The sequence below is a fragment of the Lynx rufus genome, unplaced genomic scaffold (assembly GCF_022079265.1).
Source record: "Lynx rufus isolate CCGP_SWC_20201006 ecotype Redwood Valley unplaced genomic scaffold, mLynRuf1.p SCAF_8, whole genome shotgun sequence".
Taxonomy (NCBI): domain Eukaryota; kingdom Metazoa; phylum Chordata; class Mammalia; order Carnivora; family Felidae; genus Lynx; species Lynx rufus.
In genome coordinates, this window is record NW_025814896.1 from 25,985,068 (window position 1) to 26,007,971 (window position 22,904).

At 48.3% G+C, this 22,904-nt stretch overlaps 1 protein-coding gene across 1 annotated transcript; it reads left to right on the forward strand.

Annotated features, from left to right (window-relative positions):
- Positions 1–2,154: 2,154 nt before the first annotated feature.
- On the forward strand, positions 2,155–19,400 carry SUN5 (Sad1 and UNC84 domain containing 5). The gene is made up of 13 exons (XM_047067947.1): positions 2,155–2,219; positions 3,991–4,049; positions 4,241–4,315; positions 5,209–5,275; positions 6,185–6,246; positions 9,505–9,554; positions 10,915–10,949; positions 11,510–11,618; positions 15,893–15,971; positions 16,882–16,997; positions 17,500–17,667; positions 18,164–18,250; positions 19,275–19,400. The coding sequence occupies exons 1-13, from the start codon at positions 2,155–2,157 to the stop codon at positions 19,398–19,400; spliced, it is 1,098 nt and encodes a 365-aa protein (XP_046923903.1).
- Positions 19,401–22,904: the final 3,504 nt, after the last annotated feature.

Genomic DNA, 22,904 nt, shown 5'->3' on the forward strand with positions numbered 1-22,904 from the left:
GGGGCCCGAGGAGCTGTGTGTATACGTGAAGAAGTTTGTATATATGTGTGTATGAGGGCTGTGTGTGTAGTATGTGGTTGTGTGCGTGTAGTCACACAGACACATGTGCATTAGGTAATAATCACTAGCATCAGAGGAAAGTGTGTGTGTTGCAAGCGTGTGTGTGTGTGTGTGTGTGTGTGTGTGTGTATGGGTGAGTAGTTGACTGTTTCCTGGCATTGGGAGGGTGTATACGTGTTTGTGCGTGTACACACATATACGCACGGGAAGTGACAGCACAACCGCAGGGCGCCCCTATGTTCCTCTGAGTGGCTTAGCTGGAGTGTAGGCACAAGGGGACTTGGAGCCTTCCCCCACTCCAGAGCCCTTCATGGCTCCCGCTGACTCCACACCAGCCCAAACACCAGGCCCAAGCCCACCCTGTGCTGGATCCCCACGAGTGCCCCCAGAACTGACAGGGACCACGGACATCAGCAAGCCCTCCCCTGAAAGGACGGGAGCTCCCCTGCCCTATTCTTATGCCAGCCACAAGCTCCCTAACATCTGACTCCTGGCCACCCGGCCCTCGCGGTAGCCGGGGCAAACAGCTGACGGTGGAGAGGGGCACAAATATTGACCAAAGCCACTCTCAGTGTTTGCTCTCAGCACAAACACTTCCTCTTCCTCGACACATCCAGCACGGGGGACACTGACTGATGACCAGTGGATACAAAGGAGGGAGATTCTCACCAGCCCCTCCTCCCTACAGCAATGGCAAGCGTGGGCAGGCGCCTGCTACGTGCACAGTGTAGCATCCTGGGTGATCTAGCCCCTTGACCCTCCTCCCCAGGGATGGGAGCTGGTTCTGCTCACCTCTGCAGCTGGTGCCTGGAACATACCGGGTGCTCAGTAAATATTCGTGGAACGAATGCATGTATGTGCACTTGGAAGACCCTTGGAACAATTATAGTGGCAGCATTTCAGGGCTTCCCCTTCACCGAAAATTCTTAAAAGTAGTGTATTAGTTTCCTATTGCTGCTGTAACAAATGACGACAAACGTCGTGACTTTAAACACAAATTTCTCGTCTTATATCGCTGGAAGTCAGAAGTCCAAAATGGATCTCGCTGGGCTGAAGTCAAGGTATTGGCAGAGCTTTGTTCCTTTCCAGAAACTCTAGGGGAGGATTTGTTTCTCTGCCTTTTCCAGCTTCCAGAGGCTGTTTTCACTGCATGCCTTAAGCCCTCTTCCTCCACCTTCAAACCAGCAAGTAGGGCTGAGGGCTGCTGGTGCTGCCACCCTCTCCCATCCGCCTCCCTCTGCCATGTACAGGACCCTGATTACACTGGGCCCGCCTGGGTGATCTAGGATATTCTCCTACCTCATGGTCAGCTGACTAGCAACCTCAATCCCATCTGCAGGCGTCACATCTTTGTTCTGTAACCTAACACACAAACACATTCTGGTTTTGTATGCCGGACTCCCTGAGGGACCCTTCTTCTGCAGGCTGCTGGAACTTAGCCTACAATTTGCTCAACTACCATCAAGGGGCAAAAGTGAGTTCCTTTAAGCTTCACAATCCAAACTGGCTCTCCATTGGCAGGGCTGACGGAAAAAAATATCTATAGCCAGACATTTCCACTCTGCTATGCGTTTATTTTTCTGCAGGAGAAGTAGAACTTGATTAAAGCAACCACATATACATTATTTTGTGTTATGCAAAACCTCCACTGGCGAGAAGACAAGCATTATAAACCTTCACAGACAGCCTAAGCAGGTGGCAAGTCCGGGAAGCTGGAGGCAGGAAGGGGTCTGGGGGCAAGAACAAAGCATGGCCTGGATATGGGAGCCTCGGTTCTCGCCCCTGCCCAGGCCCTGAGATCCTAGCATGGCCCTTCCCGTCCTGGGACCTCAATTTCCTCATCTTATAAGTAGAAAGGGAGTCAGAATGGGCTCATCCAAGGGGAAGTTCTAGGGCCAAGCTGGAGACTGGGCAGAGCCCCTCCCCCCCGCTCTGTGAGGTCACAGTGCCCACGACTCCACTTGACCCGGCTAGATCCCACATGACACCTTCCAGGGAACGCTAGGAGGTGGCAGCAGTGGTAATCTCTTCCCCCTTGCCGACTCCCAGAGAGCCCCAGCACCATTTCCCTAGATTTCCTAGAGAAGGAAATTGATGCCACGGTCCTTGAGGAACCCCAGGGACCCGTGTGACCCGCCTGAGAATGCCAGACCCAGGAGGTGAGGACGGCAGCCCCCCTCTCTGCCCAGTTCTTTGTGGTTTACAAAATGCCTTTGCCCTCTCCTTGGAGGTGAGCGGGCGGTCACCGGCCGCACTTGACAGAGGCAGCTACTGAGGTCAGAGAGGTCTGACTGTGGCTTTCCTAAAGTCTCCCAGCCAAGGGAGTGATGGGGCAGTCACCCTTTCCACATGTGTTCATTGAGCACCTACTAAACACTGAGCAGGGGGCTGGGGACACGGGGCTGCGCCAGGCGGAAGTGCTTCCTGCCCCCACGGAGGTCACAGTCCAGTGAGGGAGACGGTAAACGGGCAAACAAGCAGCTCTGCCATCTGTGTGCTCACTTCTGCGCCCCCAAAAGGGGTGTATATCCCAAGAGGGTATACAAACCAGGGGCGCCTGCGTGGTTCAGTTGGTTAAGCCTTCGACTTCAGCCCAGGTCATGATCTCACAGATTGTGAGTTCGAGCCCCGCATCGGGCTCTGTGCTGACAGCTCGGAGCCTGGAGCCTGCTTCCGATTCTGTGTCTCCCTCGCTCTCTGCCCCTCCCCCGCTCACACTCTGTCTCACTCAAAAATAAAATAAAAACATTTTTAAAAATATTTTAAAAAGAGGATATACAGGGGCGCCTGGATGGCGCAGTCGGTTAAGCGTCCGACTTCAGCCAGGTCACGATCTCGCGGTCCGTGAGTTCGAGCCCCGCGTCAGGCTCTGGGCTGATGGCTCCGAGCCTGGAGCCTGTTTCCGATTCTGTGTCTCCCTCTCTCTCTGCCCCTCCCCCGTTCATGCTCTGTCTCTCTCTGTCCCAAAAATAAATAAAAAACGTTGAAAAAAAAATAAAAAAAAAAAGGATATACAAAACAATCTGCTGGGGTGAGGGGACAAATCATCCGAACTTCAGTGTATATTTTTAGCCCACCCTCTTTTAATCTGTAGTCCTCAAGAACGTATAAATATTTGAAAAAGTAAATAATATGTTAGCACACTTGGAGCTATGCACATATATATGTATATACGGTATTATATATATATAAAATTGCTTCATAAATATAAATACATCGGGGGAGTATGATAATAAATGTTTGGAGACCTTTGCCTTAAGAAATAAAGACAATTTGTTATCTCACATGCCAAGAGGTCCCAAGACATGTGCGGTTCCAGAGCACATTAGTTCTGCGGTTCTGCAATGTCCCCTAAGCTACAGGTCCCTGCCACCTTTTTGCTCTTCCTGTTGGCCTCCTCGCCGTCACAGGCCACCAGGGTTCCAGAAGCACGGAGAAACATGGCTGTATAGGGTGCAAGGAGAGTGGACGTTGCTTCCTGTGGGTCTCATTTTAGCAATGAGAAAGCCTTTCCCCCAAGGCCTCTATACCCAGCCCAGCCCCACACCTCACCCCGTGGGAACTCCCCCCACCCACCGCCAGAGCCAGCCACAGCAAAGGCACTGGGAGTGTGACAGCAGGGCTTGGAGCGATCGGGGTTGTCTAAAATCACATGGGGTAGGAGTGGACAAGGGACCAAAATCAGCCTCCTGCCAGTGACGGGAGCGATTGGCTTTGCGGGGATAACCACCTGTGACTGCCACAGCAAACCGAGTCCTCTCCTCAAAACAGACTTGCGTTTGGGGTCGGTCAGACCTGGTATGTCCCTGATTCGCAGGCTGGTGGTCTTGGGCGAACTTGTCCGCCACTCAGTCTCTCAATCCGGAACGCGGGGACCCCACGTTTCTTGAAAAAATTATAAAATGCGATTGTGAATCTTGTTATCCCCAGGGTCGCCCAAAGAGGCCGGAACACCTGCAGGATGGCCCAGGACGCCTTGCCAAACGCGAGTGAGCAGGGAGGGACGAGAGGGGCCCTGGGGTCTTCGTGAACAGCGAGGGCCCGACGCTCAGAGATGTCAGATGCGCAGCCTGGAGTCACCCAGCAAGGGGCGGGCTAGGGAGCAGGCGTGGCCGCACCACGCTCTGGGTGCTCCCCGTGTCTGTGGGCGCTGACGTGACAGGCCCCGTGCTCTCTGCAGGTGATGCCATAGTGTTGCCCATCCGCATCAGTGCCCCGGCCCTGAGCCTGGCCCAGTGCGTGCTGGCCTGTATCTGTACGTATACACCGAAGAGACACCCTGGCCGTCAACGTGGGCCTGGGTGGGGGTAAGGCCTGCACTGGGCTGCAGGGGAGGGAGGGAACCCTGGAGGACTTCCCAGCGAAGGTGGCAGGGGCGTCATTCCAGCCAGAGTCTCTTTGGTGGTCAGGGAGAGGGGATAGGAGGCAGACTTGCTATTTGGAGGGGCTGACTGTCGGCCCTCCGCTACTCTCCCGCCAGCCTGGCCCCTGGGGCCACTGATGAAGCCACGGAATGGTGTGACACGGTGTGCCCTCCCTTCGGGCACGGGGTCTGACCACCCCCTAAAGATCAGCCTTCTATGCCAGTGTTCACCCACCCACCCCTCCATTTCCTCATCACTCAGTCATTTCTCCAGCCATCTGTCCTCATATCCATCTGCTGTAATATCCACGCACCCCATGGGTTCACTGTGTCAGCCATCGGCCACACGTACCTTTATTTGTTACTACTCACACCCATCCAGTCACCCACCCATCCGTCCTTCCATCCATCCTTCCGTCCGCCCCTCCTCTCAACCGTCTTCCTATTCATCCACCTTCCAAACCATTCTCTTACCATTCTCCTGTCCGTTCGCGTGTCTCCCACCTACTCATCCATCCTGAACCCCAACTTTTTACCTAGCTCCATGGTGGGCAACACTGGGTACCTGGGGATAAACCAGACAAGGACTCTGCCCTTGAGAAGCCCCCAGTGTCTGGGAATGGGCACCGGCACGTCCCAGGCTTCGTGTGCCCCAGAGCAGGGCTACCCTGGGCTCGATTACAAAATTGAGAGGGTCTCCCAGCAGTAGGACCTCGCCTCCTGCAAGGGTTGGTGGGATAAAAACAAGGGTGTGGCTACTCCCTGCTCTCCTGCCTCCTTTGTAGCCTGGATCACCTGCCTGGCCTGCTTCCTGAGGACTCAGGCTCACCAGATTCTGTTCAACAACTGCAGGTGAGCGGGGGCAGGTGAGGGGAGGGTGATGGGGGCTGGGAACAGGCAGCCAGTTCCTATGGCAGTCCCCTCACTGGTCTGAACGATCCCTTGATCACCGGACCAGACCAGCCATCCCAAACCTGGCTTTTAGCATATTCTCTCACCTCAGAACCCACTGTGGCTCCCCAGGGCTCCAGCACCTCAGCCCGCAACCTTCTGGAATCCTGTCCCACCCTTTCTTTCCATGCTGCTCTCACTCTGCATCCTGTTGTGGACCCATTGGGCCAGCAAGACTAGGGCTCTCACCCCCTGGGCCCGCCGTTCCTGCTCCCACCTCAGCACCAGGCGCAGGCTGTTTTTCTTCCTGGCATGCCTGTCCCTTCCTTTCCCTTCACTCTCTTGTCCCACACAAACTCCTCCCAAGTGCTGCAAAGCTTTCCCCCTCATTCATCCATTTAGAGCCTGCATCCTAAACATCTTAATGCCTACTCTGGGCCCAGACTTGACCCTCACCACTCCTGAGCTCCCAGTAGGGGAAGACACCAAACCCGGTGTTAAGGGTGAGGGTGGACAGTGTTGACTCTGAAGGTCGTAGGAGGAGGGGACGTTTGTTTGAGCTGAACCCTGAAGGGTGCGCTCACCAGGACAGAAGGGAGGGAACAGACAGTACGTAGCTGGAGACGGGTGTGAAAAGGACGTGGTGGACCACAGTCAGTGTATCTCTGATGGCCCCAAATGCTGGGGTGAGAGCTTTCTTTCCTCCGTGAGGCTGTGCAGTCACAGAACGTGGTCAGCATCTTGGAGGGGGTATCACTGCCCAGGGAGGGCCCTGCGCTTCAGGGTTGGAAGAGGGCAAGGGCCAGGCCAGGACTTGCTAGCCTATGCAAAACCCCACTTCACCTTGACCTCTGCTTCTCTCTCTTCCAGATGCAGGCTGCTCTTCCAGAAGCTCATGGAAAAGACAGGTGTTCTCGTCCTCTGTGCTTTTGGTAAGTCTCCAGGGCCCTGCCCCATCCCAGGTGGAGGTATCCCTGCGCTCTTGCCCAACCTGGGGAGGAAAAGAGTGAAGGCTGTTAATGAGTATTGCTGTGAGGATTAAATTAACTGATGACCAAGAACATGTTTTGAACACTAAGAAAAGTGCTGAAAACTCAAGTTCTCCCCCCAACAGTGGTATGATCGTTATTACTTGTTTCTGAGCTTCAGCGGATTCCTTCCAACCACTGCTGCCACCTCCCAGGTCGCAGCTTTGCTTTCTCGAGCAAAGGAGTCTCCTCCCTCCTCTCGAGTACACTGGCCCAAGGAGGCAGGGCAGTGGGGTGGGGGTGGGGTCGAGAGAATGTCTTAGGAAATTCGAAATTCCTAGGAAACTTAACAAATAAGTTTTTTTTTTAAATAACAGCTTTATTGAGATATAGTTCACATACCAGAAAGATCACCATTCTAAAGTGTACAATTCAGTGATTTTTAATATATTCACAAAGTTTTGCAGCCAGCGCCGTTATCAAATTCCAGTATTTTCACTGCCCCCAAAAGAACCTCCCCCCCAGTCCCAGACAGTTGGTTCCCATTCCCCCTCACCCCAGTCTTAGGCAACCAATCACTAATCTATTTTCTGTGACTATGGATTTGCCTATTCTGGACATTTAATATAAATAGAATCATACACTATGTGGTCTTTGTGGCTTCTTTCACTTGTCATAATGTTTTCAAAGTTCATCCATGGCGTAGCATACATCAGCATTTCCTCCTTCTTTATGGCTGAAAATAGTCCATTGTTTGGATATGCCACATTTTGCTTACCTGTCCATCGGTTGATGGATATTACGGTTGTTTCTGCTTTTTGACTACCATTAGTAACGTTCCTGTGAATGATCCTGTAAAATGTTTGGGTGGACACGTGTTTTAAATTATCTTGGGTATCTATTTAGAAGTGGAATTTCTGGGTTTTGTGGCAACTGTATGCTTAACTATCTAAACAATTGGCCAAACTTTTTCCCAAAGTAGCTGTACCACCTTAACATCCCCACCGGCATGTATGAGGGTTCCAACTTCTCTGCCTCCTCACCAACACTGGTTATTACCTGTCTTTAATTTTATGGGGCGCCTGGGTGGCTCAGTCGGTTGAGCGGCTGACTTCGGCTCAGGTCATGATCTCACGGTCCGTGAGTTCAAGCCCCGCGTCGGGCTCTGTGCTGACAGCTCGGAGCCTGGAGCCTGTTTCAGATTCTGTGTCTCCCTCTCTCTGACCCTCCCTCGTTCATGCTCTGTCTCTGTCTCAAAAATAAATAAACGTTAAAAAAATTAAAAAAAAAATTTTAGCCATGAAGTGTGGTACCTCATTGTAGTTTTTATTTCATTTGTCTAATGGCTAATGATGTTAAGCACCTTTTCATATACTTATTGGCCAATTATAGGTCTTCTTTGGAGAAATGTCTATTCAGTCTTGGCCCATTTTTCAATTGGGTTGTCTGTTTATTATTGAGTTTTAAGGGTTCCTTGTATGGTCTGGATAGAAGTCCCTTATCGGATATACAATTTGCAAATATTTTCTCCCATTCTGTGGGTTGTCTTTTCACTTTCTCTTGATGGTGTCCTTTGCAGCACAAATTTTTTAAATTTTGATGAAGTCCGCTTTATCCATGTTTTCTTTTTCCATAGGTACTTTAATGTCAGGTGCAAGAAACTAGTGCTTAACCCAAAGCTATAAAAATTTACTCCCACTTTTTCTTCCAAGATTTGTATAGTTTTAGCCTTTACATTTAGGTCCATGATCCATTTTTGAGTTAATTTTTGCATATGTTGTGAGGTAAGAGTCCAACTTCGTTATTTTGAATGTAGATATCCAGTTGTTCCATTTATTGAGAAAACAATTATTTCTCTTACTGAATTGTCTGCTACAATATTGAAAATCAGTTGACCATAAATGTGAGAGTTTAGTTCTGGACTCTTAATTTTACTCCCTTGATCTATGTGTCTATCTATTTGCCATCTATCTATTTGTCTATCTATTTGCCATCTCTCTATTTGTCTATCTATCTACCCTGGATTAATTGCTATAACTCTAATAAGTTTTGAAATCCAGCATTACGAGTTCTCCAACTTTGTTCTTTTTAAATTGTTTTGGCTATTATAGTCCCTTACATTTTCATATGAATTTTAGCATCAATTTTTCCATTTCTTAAAAAAAAAGGACATAGGTATTTTGAGGGAGTTTGCATTGATTCATAGATGAATTTGGGGAGTAGTGTCACCTGAACAATATTAAGTTCTCCAATCCATGAACATGGGCTGTCTTTCTATTATTGATATATCTCTATGTTGTCTTTAATTTCTTCTAATGATGTTTTGTATCTTTTAGAGTGCAAAGTTTATACTTCTGTTGAGTTTATTCCAAGTATTTTATTCGTTGAGATGCTATTGTAAATTGAGTTGTTTTCTTAGTATCATTTTCAGATTATTTATTGCTTGTGTTGAAAAATATAATTGATTTTCATATGCTGATCTTGTATCCCGCAACCTTGCTGAACTCATTTATTGCTTTGACACTGAGCATGACATCCAGTCTTAGATACTTTAAGATTCTGTATGCAAGGTTGTGTCATCTGCCTTTTATTTCTTTTTCTTGACTAATTGACCTGGTTAGAACCTACATGACAATGTTAAATAGAAATGGCAAGAGTAGACATAATTGTTTTGTTCCTGATTTTAGGAAGAATGCATCCAATATTTTACCATTAAGTGTTGTTTAGCTGGGGGATTTTCATAAATGGGCTTTATCAGATTGTGGGAGTTCCATTCTATTCCTGATTTGTTGATTGTTTTATCATTAACAATGAATAGGTTTTAAAGAGCTTTAATAATGGCTTGAATGGTAGGATTTAAGGCAACACAGAGATTATAAAATACAGGGAACATTATCCCATTTTCTTCTCTTCATCAATTATCCCCAGTAGAATTGGAGCAGGGGAGAGAGAGGGGACATGGATTATTTGGTTTATGTGAGACACTCTACATATACGATATCATTTGATCATGAAGTGGATATTACTGTTGGTCCCATTTTAGGAGGAAGAAATTCCCAGAGGAGGAAATTGAGGTATAGAGAGATTAAGTAAATTCTTCCAAAGTTGTACAATGTTAGTAAGTGCCAAAGCTGGGATTTGAGTCTAGATGCCTTAACTCCAGAGCCTAAGCTTTTAACCTTTCATCTTAAATGTCTCACTCTCATTCTCCTGGCCCCACAGGATTCTGGATATTTTCTATGCACGTACCGTCTAAAATGGAAGTCTGGCAGGTAAGTGTGTGCTCTCTTCAGGCCTCAGCACTGACTGGCCGCTCCCCAACTAGTCAATGCTGCCTACATCAGCTTCTCTCACTCTCATCACATCTGGAACCTGATCAGTTCCTGACTCGTTCCAGCCCCAAATCTCTGTCTTTGCGATGCCACCCACCTGGAACCCATCTCTCTCACCAAAATGTGACTTTAAAGACCAGATTCAATAGTCCATCCTACAGAATGGCTCTCCTGCCTCTCCCTCCCAGAGGTGACCTATCTTTCCTTTATCAAATCTCCCTCCTAGAGAACGATAGTGAGAATGGAACACAATCCTCTCTACTCAAGGCAGTTTGTTCTGTTCAAATGAAATAAGATCATTTGCTTTGTGGTTCCTGGGGAGAAAGGAGGAGGAAATCATGGCTAGCGCTCCCTGTCAGAGGACAACAAAGAGTCTCAGAATGCTTAAGGAGAAAAGAGATCTGATGAGCTTGTCCTTCCCTCTACTCTTTTCTCCTTATAAACTCCTTCATATACTTCAAGATCCAGCTAAAATGTCACTTCCCCCAGAAATACCAGGTGGAGGTGATGACATTCCCCTTTCCTCCCACAATTTTCTCTAATCATGAATGCAACCATGACATTTTCCCAACTTTTTTGGGTGCTCTTGAAGGCAGAGCCACGTCTAATTCACTCCAGTGATGTCCACCTCAGGACTGGGCAGAAAGTTGCCACTATCAGTATTGGTTAATTGGATGATCAGATGGAAATGTGGAATGGAGGGAGAATGGATGAGACGATAGAAGTGATGGATGTAGGGATGTGGGAAAATGGCTGGGGGGATAGATGGATGGATGAATGGAAGACTGAATGGATGAGAAAATGGACAGATGGACAGATAGGAGGGCAGATTAGCTATATGGATGGATAAATGGATGGATGGATGGGTGGATGGATGGATGGATGGATGGACAGATGGTTAATGGGAGTTTGGATAGATGGGAGGGTAGATAGATTGGAGGATGAAGTGATTGATGAAAGGGTATTGACAATATATAAGGTAAGTTATATGAATGGGAGGGTGGATAGGAGGGATGAGGCAGGTTGGATAAATGGAGGAGTATATGTGTGAGAAAGGGTGGTTGGATGGGCTGGTGGGTAGGTGGAAGGGTGGATGAATGTGGATTTGGATGGATCGACTTAAAATGGAGGATACACTGGATTTTGGATAGATGGTAGGTGAGTGGATAGATGGAAGAGTAAATGGGAAGGCAGATGAATGGATGGATTTATGGTTGTGGGAGATTGAATGGAGGAAGTTCTATTGGGCCCAGATGAGGCCATCTGAAAAAGATCCCTTGTTTCTGCAACACCCTACCAGGATGACAGCATAGATAGTCCACTGCAGAGCTTGAGGTAAGAAGAATCTGCTAAATAATCTTACTATCACCTAAAAACCAGAACTATATCCAGGACCTGTAAGGTATTGGCTAAGAATGTGGGCTCCACAGTCAGATAAACCTAGGTTTAAATCCCAGCTCCCATACTTCCTACTTGGCTAAACTTTTGCCAGTCACTTCACCTCTCTGGGCCTTCAACTCCTCCTTTATGAGATGAGACATAACACTCACCTTGCTCTGGGTAATTATGAACGTTAAAGATGTCAACTGTCCTGAATAAATCACACTCAGCAAGTGGAAGCGGAGAAGAAATTTTAACCAACAGTATACCACCTGGTGGCATCATCCTTAATTGCAAACAAAATAGGAATATTTGGAAGGAAAGAGTTAAATTTAAAGATATTCCAAGTAGGAGGAAGAGACAAGAACCTGCTGGGTAGGGCCAGGGATGGGCCCAGAAGGGCGAGGAAATGTGAAGCTAGTTCTTTGTAGGTTGACTGACACAGATAGAAGCTGAGGGTGACAATAGCAGCATTGCAAATCTGTCACTCCATGTTCTCACTCCTTTCTTGTAAGAATGTACCAGGAGAAGGTGCGGCATCACTCTGGGGAAATCCAGGACCTCCGAGGTAACATGACCCAACTCATTGCCAAGCTCCAGTTGATGGAAGCCATGTCAGATGAGGTGAGATACTAGCCATTCTGCTCCCAAACATCTGACTTCTTTGTTTGATGCCCTTTTTCCTATTTCCCAACTTTTGGTGGAGCACATCCCCCAATAATTTCCTGGGAAAGAGTTAAATAAGAGGCATATTAATTTGCTTAGAACTTGCACATTTGATTGATAGTTTGGCTGGGTATAGAATTCTAGATAGGAACTATTCCCCTGAACATTTTGAAAGAATTCCACTGTTGTGTTCTAGTTATACTGCTGCTGTTGAGAAGTCTGTTAGTGCTCTTATTATTGGTCCATTGAGTGTGATCTGTTTTTTTATCTCTTGGAGTTTGTATGATGTTCTTTTTATCCACAGTGTTGCATATTTAACCTGCTTGGGATTGGATTGCTGAGCTTATTGGATCTGCAGATTTATTTCTTCAATAGTTGCTAAAAATGCTTAGCTATTGTTTCTTAAAATATTGTTTCTTCCCCATTATCTATCTCCTCTCCTAGAACTCCAGTTACATCTATGCTAGACTGTTAGAGTGTGTTCCACATAATTCTTATGCTACTACCTGATGTGTTTGATTTTCATTCTTTTTCCCTATGTGCTTGAGTTTTGATATTTTCTATTCACATTTCTTTAAGTTTGCTACTAATCCTGTATTCTGTTCTGTCCAATCTGTTAAATTTTTCCATTAAGTTCTTAATTTCATATATTGCATTGTTTTAGAATACATATTTGATTCTTTTCATAAATTTTAATTCTATGGTGAAATTCTCCAACATCTTACCTATGTCGTCCATTTTTTCTTTCTTTTATTTAATATATTGTTGTAGTAATTTTTATATCCTTATCTGCTAAGTCCAATATCTGGATCATCTATGATCTTTTTCTATTGTTGTTTTTCTTTGGAGTATCAATCATATGGTATTGTCTTTTCATGTCCAGTAATTTTTTAGTGTTTTTCTGGACATTGTATACAAAAGAACTCTGTGCTCCAGATAGGTATAACTTCAACTAGAGAGAGTTCCCATTTTCTTTGTAAGGAAGATGAGTACACTTATCACTTCTATGTAGATGTTCATTGAGCTGTTTCAAACCTGGGTGGCAATTTGTGTAAGATTTAGTCAGATGTTTTCAGCCTAACCCTTTAGTGCCCTTCCCATGCAGCTTCAAACTTTTGGTAGATATCTTGATGGGAAAGACTGACCATATGTCTGAGGCTTCTCAAGTCTCCAATTAAAAAAAAATTAAAAAAGTTTTTGTTTGTTTTAAATTTATTTATTTAATATGAGAGAGAAAGGGAGTGAGCACGAACAGAGGAGGGGCAGAGAGAGTAGGAAAGAGAGAATCCCAAGCAGGCTCCACACTGTCAGCAACAGAGCCTGATGCTGGGCTTGAACTCATGCACTCTGAGATCACAACCTGAGCCGAAATCAAGAGTTGGACACTTAATGGACTGAGTCACCCAGGCACCCCTCTCAAGTCTCCAATTTTGTCTCCCAGCCCTGCATGAATGCAAAATCTGCAGCCCTAGTGGTAACCTTCTCTGCCAGGGGCAAGCTTGGATTCTCAGCCTCTAATTGTGCCCATAATTGGTTTAGTGCCTCCAGGTGTGGCTACAGCCTCTCAGTATTGATTCACTACTCCTTCTAGGGCAGCGGTTCTCAAAGTGTGGCTCCCATATCAGGAACATCAGCATTACCTGGGAAAATGTTAGAAATTCAAATTAATGGGCCCCCTCAGACCTACTGAGGATGGGAGCCAATCATGTATGTTTCAACAAGCCCTCCGATGTTTCTGATATATACTAAGAAGATGTTTGTAAGGCTTTAATCTCTTGCTTATTTTGTTTTGGGGTCCCTTCACGGAAAGGGGCTTGGTTTCTAAGCATTATGAGACTGGGAAGTTTTGATATGTCTTTCAGAAGCTTTCAAGTTAGCTCTTTGGCCTCTTCAATAGTTCTGGGTTTCAGTTAACATCTTATGGGGAAAACTGTTCAGGTTTGAGGTTCATCAAGTCTCCAATTTTGTCCTTTTAGTCCTGTGTGTCTATTAAAATCTTTGCTGCTTTCTCTTTCACCAATAGCAGCCATTGTCCAGCCTATGCCCATGTCTTCAGCCCATGCCCAGATCATGAAATGCCCCCAGGCATTAAAAAATTGTTCGTGAATTTCGGAATGGTTCTCTCCTCTCTAGAATTTTAATACATCTGGTCCTCATTGCTCCCATAGCTCAGTGGTGGCTTTACGATATGATTTCGTAAACTATCTGGTTTTACTAGTTGTTTTTAGTGGGAACATTGATCCTCTGTAACTTACTATATCTTCCCTGGAAGCCCTACATCTCACCTTACATCTTAAATGTCATGATAATTTGCCTATGGGCTAGCTACCCTTGGGGCCCTTTCAATCTGGAAACTCATGCCCTTTAGTCCTAAAAAGTGTTCTTTAATTGTGTGATTAAATGGATGTATCCCCTCCCAGCCATATTTGGTTTATTCTCATTTTTGAACCTCCTATTATTTGGATGTTAAATTCTTGAACTAATCCTCTTTCTCCCATTTCTTCCTGTTTTCTTCTATTTGTTATGATATGAGAAAATAGTCTCAGCTTTATCTTCCAAAACTTCTATTGAGTTTTTCATTTCTGCTAACATAGTGTGAATTCCTAAGAACTTCATTTTTGCTCTCTGGGTGTTCTTTTTCATAGATCCATATTCTTGTTTTATGGATACAACATTTTTTCTTACCGTTTGGAGCTTAGGTAGGTCATCAACCTTTCTGAGTTTCCATATCAACAAATCCCTGCCCTGTAGCACCGTGGGTGGTCTAGTTACTACTGCCACATAGCAAACCACTCCAAAACTTAGTGGTGCAAAGCAATTGTTTTATTATGCGCAAAGATTCCGTGGGTCAGGGATCCAAACGGAGTGCAGTGGGGATGGTTTGTCACTGTTCCACAATGTCTGAGGCCTCACCTGGGAAGACTTGAAGGCTGGGGGTGACTTGGCATCTGGGTCTGGACCCATCTGGAAGCATCTTCACTCACATGTCTAGAAGTTGACATTGGCTATCAGCTGGGAACTCAGGGCTGTTGACTAATGCAACCATAGGTGGGCGCTCAGTGTTCTGTGGGCTTCCTCACAGCTTGGCAGCTCCAAGAATGAGCATCCCCATGAAATAGAGCTGTATCCCCTTTTAGGCTTAGCCCAGAAGTCACACGGCATCACCTCTGCCATAGCCTCAGGCCCCCCCAGACTTATGGGAGGGAACCTTAGCCCCACCTCTCAATGGGAAGAGTGTTAAAGTCATATTGAAAGAAGGGTGTGGAGTGGGAGACCTGGTTGTGGCCACAGTTTTGAAGAGTTTAATAAAAATAATAGTCAGCATTGGGGCGCTTCGGTGGCTCAGTTGGTTAAGCGCCGACTTCGGCTCAGGTCATGATCCCACGGTTCATGGGTTCGAGCCCCACCTCAGGCTGTGCTGACAGCTCAGAGCATGGAGCCTGCTTCGGATTCCGTGTTTCCCTCTCTGCGTCTGCCCCTCTGCCACTCGTGCTCTGTTTCTCTCTGTCTCTCAAAAATAAATAAACATTAAAAAAATATAGTGGCCAGCATTTACTGAGTACCAAGCATGCTAAGTGCTTTGCAGCCTTTATCTGGCAGGAGAGTGTAGTAGCTCAGAGCCCAAACACTGGAACCAAACTGCCTGGCTCTGCCTCTTACCAGCTGTGTGACCTTGGACACCTTACCCTTTTGTGCCCCAGTATTCTCATCTTTAAAATGGAAGTGATAATAGCACATACCTCCTGGGGCTGCTGTGAGGGGATAAGAGTGAACTTCCGTGACACTGAGGACAGTCCTGGCACACGGTAGCAGCCTTACAAGCGTTAGCTCTACTCCTCACAGCAGCAGGAGGAGGATGTAATTATCATCCCCATGTTACAGACAAGAAGGTCAAGACTCAGAGGGGCGGTAACCAGCCCAAAGCCCCACAGTGGTAAAAGTCTGTCTGACTCCAGACGCCCTGCCCTTAACTTCCCTGAGACTCTGGTCCCACGTGTGACCCCGTCGTAGACCCGGTGGTTGGGGTAGCGATGGCACCGTGTCACCCGGGCCTCCTCACAGTGTAGTGACCGGTGGTCTTGTGCCAGGACCAGCCACGGCCTCCACAGGCAGGGGTAAGCAGTTAGGGACACGAGGATACCTGCAGCCACCTGTCACCGGGTGCGAACCCGCACGTGGACAGGATCTATAAGAACACACCGGCACACGGTTTGTGTTTTCTGCCTTCTCAGCAAAAAATGGCCCAGAAAATAATGAAGATGATACAAGGAGATTATATTGAAAAGCCAGACTTTGCCCTAAAGTCTATAGGTAAGCGACTCCCCCTCACCGCCCCCGCCCAACAGCCTGCCTCAAGGGTCCTCAGAAACTCTTCAGTGGGTGGATTTCAGTTCTGGTCTGGTATCCTCTGCTCCTGGCAAGTTCACGCTCAGAGCTAGCCTCTGCCCCCCCAGACGGCTTTTTTTTTTTTTGCTACAATTTTCTATTTTCTCTAAAGGGGGCTGAGGTGGGGAGGAGAGGCCCTCCACTCCCCCCCCACCCCGCCCCTCATCTACTCCCCCCCACCCCGCCCCTCCACTCCCCCCTCTCCAAACCCAGAGGCTGGCAGAGCCGGGGAGACTGACCGTCTAATAAAACCAACACAGGCCCAGTTGTAGTTGGGAATCAGTGTTGCGGGAAACCGAAGCAGGTGACTGGCATGGAGGGGACCTGGGCAGAGACCTGTGCGGAAGGATGTTTGAGTTGAGACCTGGCGAGGAGGGAAAAGTCTTCCAGACCCAGGGGAACCCATGTGAACGGTCCTCCTGTGACAGCGCAGCAGGAGTTGGGGGGGGGGGGGAACATGCGGAAGGAGGAGAGGTGGGGCCGGCCAGGCAGCACCAGCTGACCCAGGCCCAGGGGCACGTGGGGTCAGAGGGCACTGGCTTACGCTCCCGGGGCCTCACTCGACCTCTCAGAGCCAGAGTGCCCTCCTCTGTGAAGCAGGTACAGCAAGAGCCACGGAAATAATAATGAGGCTGGCTGGAAGGACTTTGTTGTATTGATTCACTTCAACCTCCCAACAGCCCCGTGAGGTGGGGGGTGTTACCACGATTGTGGCTTCTATTATTACTCCCATCACCCAGGGAACGTCTGAAGTTTACAGAGGGCCAGTGACTCACCTAAAGTGTTCGCCCGGCACGTGGTCAGTGCCCAATCTGATACCGTCACTCCCACACAGGGGCCTCCATCGACTTTGAACAAACGTCTGCCACATACAACTACGACAAGGCTCGCTCCTGCTGGAACTGGATCCGGCTATGGAACTACGCGCAGCCCCCGGACGTGATCCTCGAGGCAGGGGGAATGGGGGGCCTGGGCGGGAGTGTCAGGGTCCTGGGGGCAGGACCTGGAAGCAGACACTGGGGGTGCGCACAAAGTGGGTGGGGGCCCGGGGTAGGGCTAGGGATAGGAACAGGAGACAGAGACGCGATAGGAGCAAGAGGCAAGAATAGACAGCAGGAACCACGGGGGACTGGGCAGGAGCAGGGGCGGGCGCCGGGCAGGAACAGTCTGCTTTGGCACCGGAAGGGGGCCCTTCAAGACTTGAGGGTCAAGGAACTCTCGCAGCCCCAAGCAGGCCCCTGCCTGCCCTGCACTGGGCTGACGGGAAGGCTCATTCTTACTGTCAGCAATCAGGGGGGCTTCCTGGAGTTGGTGGCGCTGGAGCCAAGTTCTGTAGATGGAAGGATCCGGCTCACCCAGGAGGCAAAGGAGGTCTAGGGGAGCCAGAGTGGGATGAGGAATTCACCTTAACCCACCCACCCAGCATAGCCCCCATCGCACCTGCCCCTTCCAGCCCAACGTGACACCCGGCAACTGCTGGGCCTTCTCCGGTGACCGAGGCCAGGTGACCATCCGAATGGCCCAGAAGGTCTACCTGTCCAACCTGACGCTGCAGCACATCCCCAAGACCATCTCACTGTCGGGCAACCTGGACACTGCTCCCAAGGACTTTGTCATTTACGTGAGCACGCCCCCACAGGGAGCAATGCTTAACTAAGGAGACAGCCTCGTCTGGCGGGATTGCAGGCACTCTGTCTGCACAACCCAGGCAGGCTAGAGGGGCTGGATGAGGCTTAGTTAAGGCTGAGAATGGCCAGGTTCGGCATTGATCACAGCCTTTAAGGATAGGAGATAAACAGCCACTTTATTTCAACCCAAGCTTTTCAGAGCCCATTTAGTCTTCGGAGACACTGATAAAGAAACCGAGGTCCAGCAAAGGGTCAGGGAAACACCCAAAACCTACAACTCAGTGGCATAATTAGAAGAGGACCCTCAGCCTTTTGATTCCCAATCCAGTGCTCTTTCCTATCTATTCCTCTGTACTGCGATGCAGTGGTGCCCAAAGAGGTAGGGAGTTCCCCATCCTGGGTGGTATGCAAGTCTCAGCTGGAGAGGGGCAACACCCTCTGAAGGCCCTGCCCGCACCTGACCCTCTTGCCTTGGTTCTGGTTCCACAGGGCATGGAAGGCTCTCCCAAGGAGGAGGTGTTCCTGGGGGCGTTTCAGTTTCAGCCGGAAAACATCATCCAGATGTTCCCGCTCCAGGTACCTGAGAAAGGCTGCCTACGTTGAGCACACAGCAAATGTGCACCATGTGCAGGGCTTTCCCCGGGAGCCCCATTTCATCCACCGACAGCCTCGCAGTGCACACTTGTCACTAACTCACGTGACAAACGAGGAAACCGAGGCTCAGAGTATGGAGCCACTGCCCAGGGCCAAAAGTGGGACCCGGAGGAGACCTGTCCAGCTTCTAGCAGTGCATTGTCTCCCTGACTTGCCCAGGAGCACTCCCGTGGCAGTTCCTCCCGTGGACAGGAGCTCTTGAACAGGGGGACCACTTTAGCATCTCCGTACTGGGAGGCCCCATCATCAGCACCTGATCTAGCCACAGCAGGGCAAACTGAGGCCTGAAGGGGAGGGAGTCAGGGACAGGAGCAGGACACAGCGGGGTGGCTGCTAGGATGGCCCTGAGACTCAGTGGAATGTCAACACTTGGGAATCAGTGATACTGCTCCAAATCCTGGTACCACAAATCTGCATGACCTTGGGCCATTCCCTTCGTCTCTGCGCCTCAGTCTCCCCTGGTATAATTCCCTGGAAGGTTAAGAGCATCCAGAGAGATCTCAGAGGCCAAGCCCCAGCTTCTGCACCGGGCTCTGTCCCCTCTCAAGGAGGAGGCGTGCTCACCGAGCATCTCCTACAGGCCAGCTAGCTCCAGGGCCTGGTCTCATGGGAAGATATTACTGCCCCCCCCCCCAGCCCATCTTACAGAGCGGGGAAACTGAAGCCCCAAGAGGGGCAGTGACTTGCCCCGGAGTCCCACAGCCATCTGTCCAGGGCCCCGAGGCTGGGACACTTTCCCCATCACGGTATATCTGTCTTTCTCACCTCAGTACCTTCCATCCCAACCCCTGAGTACCAACTTCCTGTGCGGCTTCGGGACAGTTCATTCCGCTCTCTGAGCCTCAGTTTCTCCACCTGTGAAATAGGAGGGTTCCCTTCCACTCCCAAACACCTCTCTGGACAGGCAGAGTGGAGGCCAATGGCCCCATGTCTGTGACTCTTCCAGAACCAGCCTGTCCGAGCTTTTGGTGCCGTCAAGGTGAAGATCTCAAGCAACTGGGGGAACCCACGCTTCACCTGCCTGTACCGAGTGCGCGTGCACGGCTCCGTGACCCCACCTCGACAGCTCTAGAGAGCAGCCTTCTCAGAGCTCCTACCCAGAGAGAGATTAAAGTTTATTCTTCGCAGCCCAGCCCAAGTCGGAATGTCTTTTTGGCTCCAAAGAGTGAGGGTGGGCTAGCATGTGACATCTGAGGCCACACTTAGCAATTCTCAGTCTCATCCTGGGTGTCCAGGCACCCTCACAACAGCTTCATGAGGCCCCATTTCACAGATGGGGACAGTGAAGGCACTGAGCAAAAACTTGCCAGAGGTCACAGCTCACAAAGGGCAGCACCAGGATTCAAACCCAGCCAGTCTCATCCTTGTACATACGTCATCTCCCTGGCTTCGAGTCATGCTCTGCCCCTGACCAGGGGCGACTTTGGGCAAGACCCAGCCCTCTCGGGGCCTCACTCTCCAGGTGTACAACAGGAACAAGATTATGGCTGTTGTATTAGATGAGGTGGGAGATGAGAGGTCCCACCCTTGCCCAGCACAGAGTGTTTCAACATCACACAGACCATTTACTGGGTGGCATCAGACAGGACACACACCCTCTCTGGACCTCAGTTTTTCCAGGTATACACATATCTATTCCATGTTGTGCCTCCAAAGATAGTATGTAAACAAAGTAAAAAGACAACCCAAGGAATGGTAGAAAATATTTCAAATTATATAAGGGATTCACATCCGGAACATATAGACTCCTAAAACTCAACCACCACCACAACAAAAAAATCAATTCAAAAATGGGCAAAGGGGGCGCCTGGGTGGCTCAGTTGGTTAAGCGTCCGACCCTTTATCTTGGCTCAGGTCATGATCTCTCATTTCATGAGTTCGAGCCCCACATCAGGCTCTGCGCTGACAGCAAGGAGCCTGCTGGGGATTCTCTCCCTCCCTCTCTCTCTCTCTGCCCCTCCCCCACTCGTGTTCTCTCTCCCCCCACCCTCTCTCAAAATATATAAATGAACTTATAAAAAATGGGCAAAGGACTTGAATAGACATTTCTCCCAAGAAATATGCAATGGCCAATAAGCACATGCAACGTCACTAATCATTAGTGAAATGCACATCAAAACTCCAGTGAGATCCCACCTCACACCCATTAGGATGGCTACTACAAAACAAAACAAAATCAATGCTTATTGTTGATGAGGATGTGGAGAAATCAGAACCCTTGTGCACTGTTGATGAGAATGTAGAAGGATACAGTTGCTGTGGAAAACAGAATTATTGGGGGCGCCTGGGTGGCTCAGTCGGTTAAGCGTCCAACCCTTTATCTTGGCTCAGGTCATGATCTCTTGGTTTGTGAGTTCAAGCCCCACCCTGAGTCGGGCTCTGTGCTGACAGTGCAGAGCCTGCTTGAGATTCTCTCTCTCCCCATCTCTCTCTCTCTTTCTCTCTCTCTGCTCCTCCCTTGCACGCTCTTACTCTTTCTCAAAATAAATAAATTAAACAAACTTAAAAAAAAATAGAATTACCATACGATCCAGCAATCTTGCTTCTAGGTTTATACCCAAAGGAATTGAAAGCAGAGTCTCAAAGAGGTATTTGAACACCCGTGTTCGTCACAGCATTGTTCGCAACAGCTAAAACATGGAAGCAACCCCAGCGTCCAACAGCAGGTGAACAGATAAAATTTGACATATACATACATACAACGGAATATTATTCAGCTTTCAAGAGGAAAGACATTCTGGAACATGCTACAACATGGATGAACCTTGAGGACATTATGCCAGATGAAATAAGGCAGTCACAAAAAGACAGACGTGGTGTGATTCCACTTACATGAGATCCTTAGCCAAATTCACAGAGACAGGAACGGCTGCCAGGGGCTGGGGGTAGGGGAGAATGGAGAGTTAATTGTCTAGTGGTAGAGAGTTCTCGTTGTACAAAATGGAAAGAGCTGTGGAGATGGCTGGCGGAGACGGATGCACTTTAGTATGAATATAGTTAATACCACTGAACTGTAAATTTTAAAAGTTAAGATGGTAAATTTTATATTGCGTGTATTTTACCACAATAAAAATTTGAAAAAAAAAATCTATGAAATACCTTAAATCCTTTAACGGAAAAAATTTGAGATACTTCAGAAACATAAGAAAATCCTATAAATTCTGATAGCACATTCTGTCATTACTGTATACTATTAGAAACGCAGATGTAAATTTTTTTAAGTTGCTGTTCCCTGAAGCCGTCACTCATATTTTGCATGCAATATCTTTGCCTTAGCTGAGTCCCACCTGTTTAGTATTTACTCAAGAGCTTACAGAAATGCTAAACACAGGGGCGCCTGGGTGACTCAGTTAAACATCCGACTTCAGCTCGTGGTTCGTGAGTTCGAGCCCTGAGTCGGGCTCTGTACTGATGGCTCAGAGCCTGGAACCTGCTTCGGATTTGTGACTCCCTCTCTTGGCCCCTCCCTGCTCACACTCTGTCTCTCTCTCAAAAATAAAGCATTAAGAAAAAATTTTTTAAAAATGCTAAAAACAGTACCTACCGTGACTCTGTCCACAGAGCTCTCACACGGAGCATGGCACACAGTAGGTGCTGGGTAAATGATCACCAAGGTAATTGTCAACCTCCATCCCCATGCAGGTGATAGGAGGCCCAGTCCTCTGGGGGGAGAGGGGGTGACACTGCCCCTAAGCAGGGCCCCAGAAGGGGACAGGCTAGCCAAACCGGAAAGGGCACAGGGACTGGAGTCTGCAAGGGAGGGAATTCATACGAGAAGGGGCAGGCAGGTGTAAAGGCTGGCAAGGGTCCAGCTGGGCATTAGAAGGATGGATGAATCGGAAATGTGCTTGTCTCCTGGGAGGGCATGCTGGACTGGCACATGCCCTGTGCCACAATCTGTCCCTCTGGACATCCGCCAGGCTCCTCACTAGCACCTGGCCCCAGGACCTGCCATCCAATGGTCTCCATGGTGGGATGGGCTTCAGGGGTCACCTCATAATCCTGCCACTCTCTGGCTGCTACCAGCAATCAGCGGACCAGGGAGAGACAAGTATCCAACCTGGCATTATTTCTGTAGATTTTATGAGAACCATTCTTGTTATTAAAAAGCTATACCGTACCAAGATTTGATGAAAAGCAGAGCCATAGACACCCCGCTTCCTCCTCCAAATGCCCCTCCCAGCCTCACTCTGATGTTCTACAGATTTTCTTCCAGTATTTGTCTTTTAACTTTGTTTAGAGTGTATTTTGTTCAGCAGGGATTTTTGAAAATTTTATGTAGTTAAATCATCTTTTCCTTTATAGATTCTTAGTTGTATGCATTGTCAGGAAGGACCTGCCCAGTTCCAAGATTCTAACAATATACTCCTCCTCTTTCTTCTACTAATCTTATTATAGATATTACATATGTAAGAATAGATATGTGATAGATGATGTATATGCTCTGTGGTGCACACACACAAGGTTCAGATGTATAAAAGCTCTTCAGTGCATCTGGAATTTATTTTCGTGCGTGGTGTGAGGTAGGGGTCTAGTTTAATTTTTGCTAAATTACTACCCAAAGGCCACAGTATGG

Bases quoted from the DNA above. Each gene is read 5' to 3' on its own strand.
- SUN5 (XM_047067947.1), top strand. From the start codon at position 2,155: ATGCCACGGTCCTTGAGGAACCCCAGGGACCCGTGTGACCCGCCTGAG. The intron at 4,050-4,240 runs GTGAGCAGGGAG...TGCTCTCTGCAG, and splicing joins GGACGCCTTGCCAAACGCGA to GTGATGCCATAGTGTTGCCC. The intron at 11,619-15,892 runs GTGAGATACTAG...CTGCCTTCTCAG, and splicing joins TGGAAGCCATGTCAGATGAG to CAAAAAATGGCCCAGAAAAT.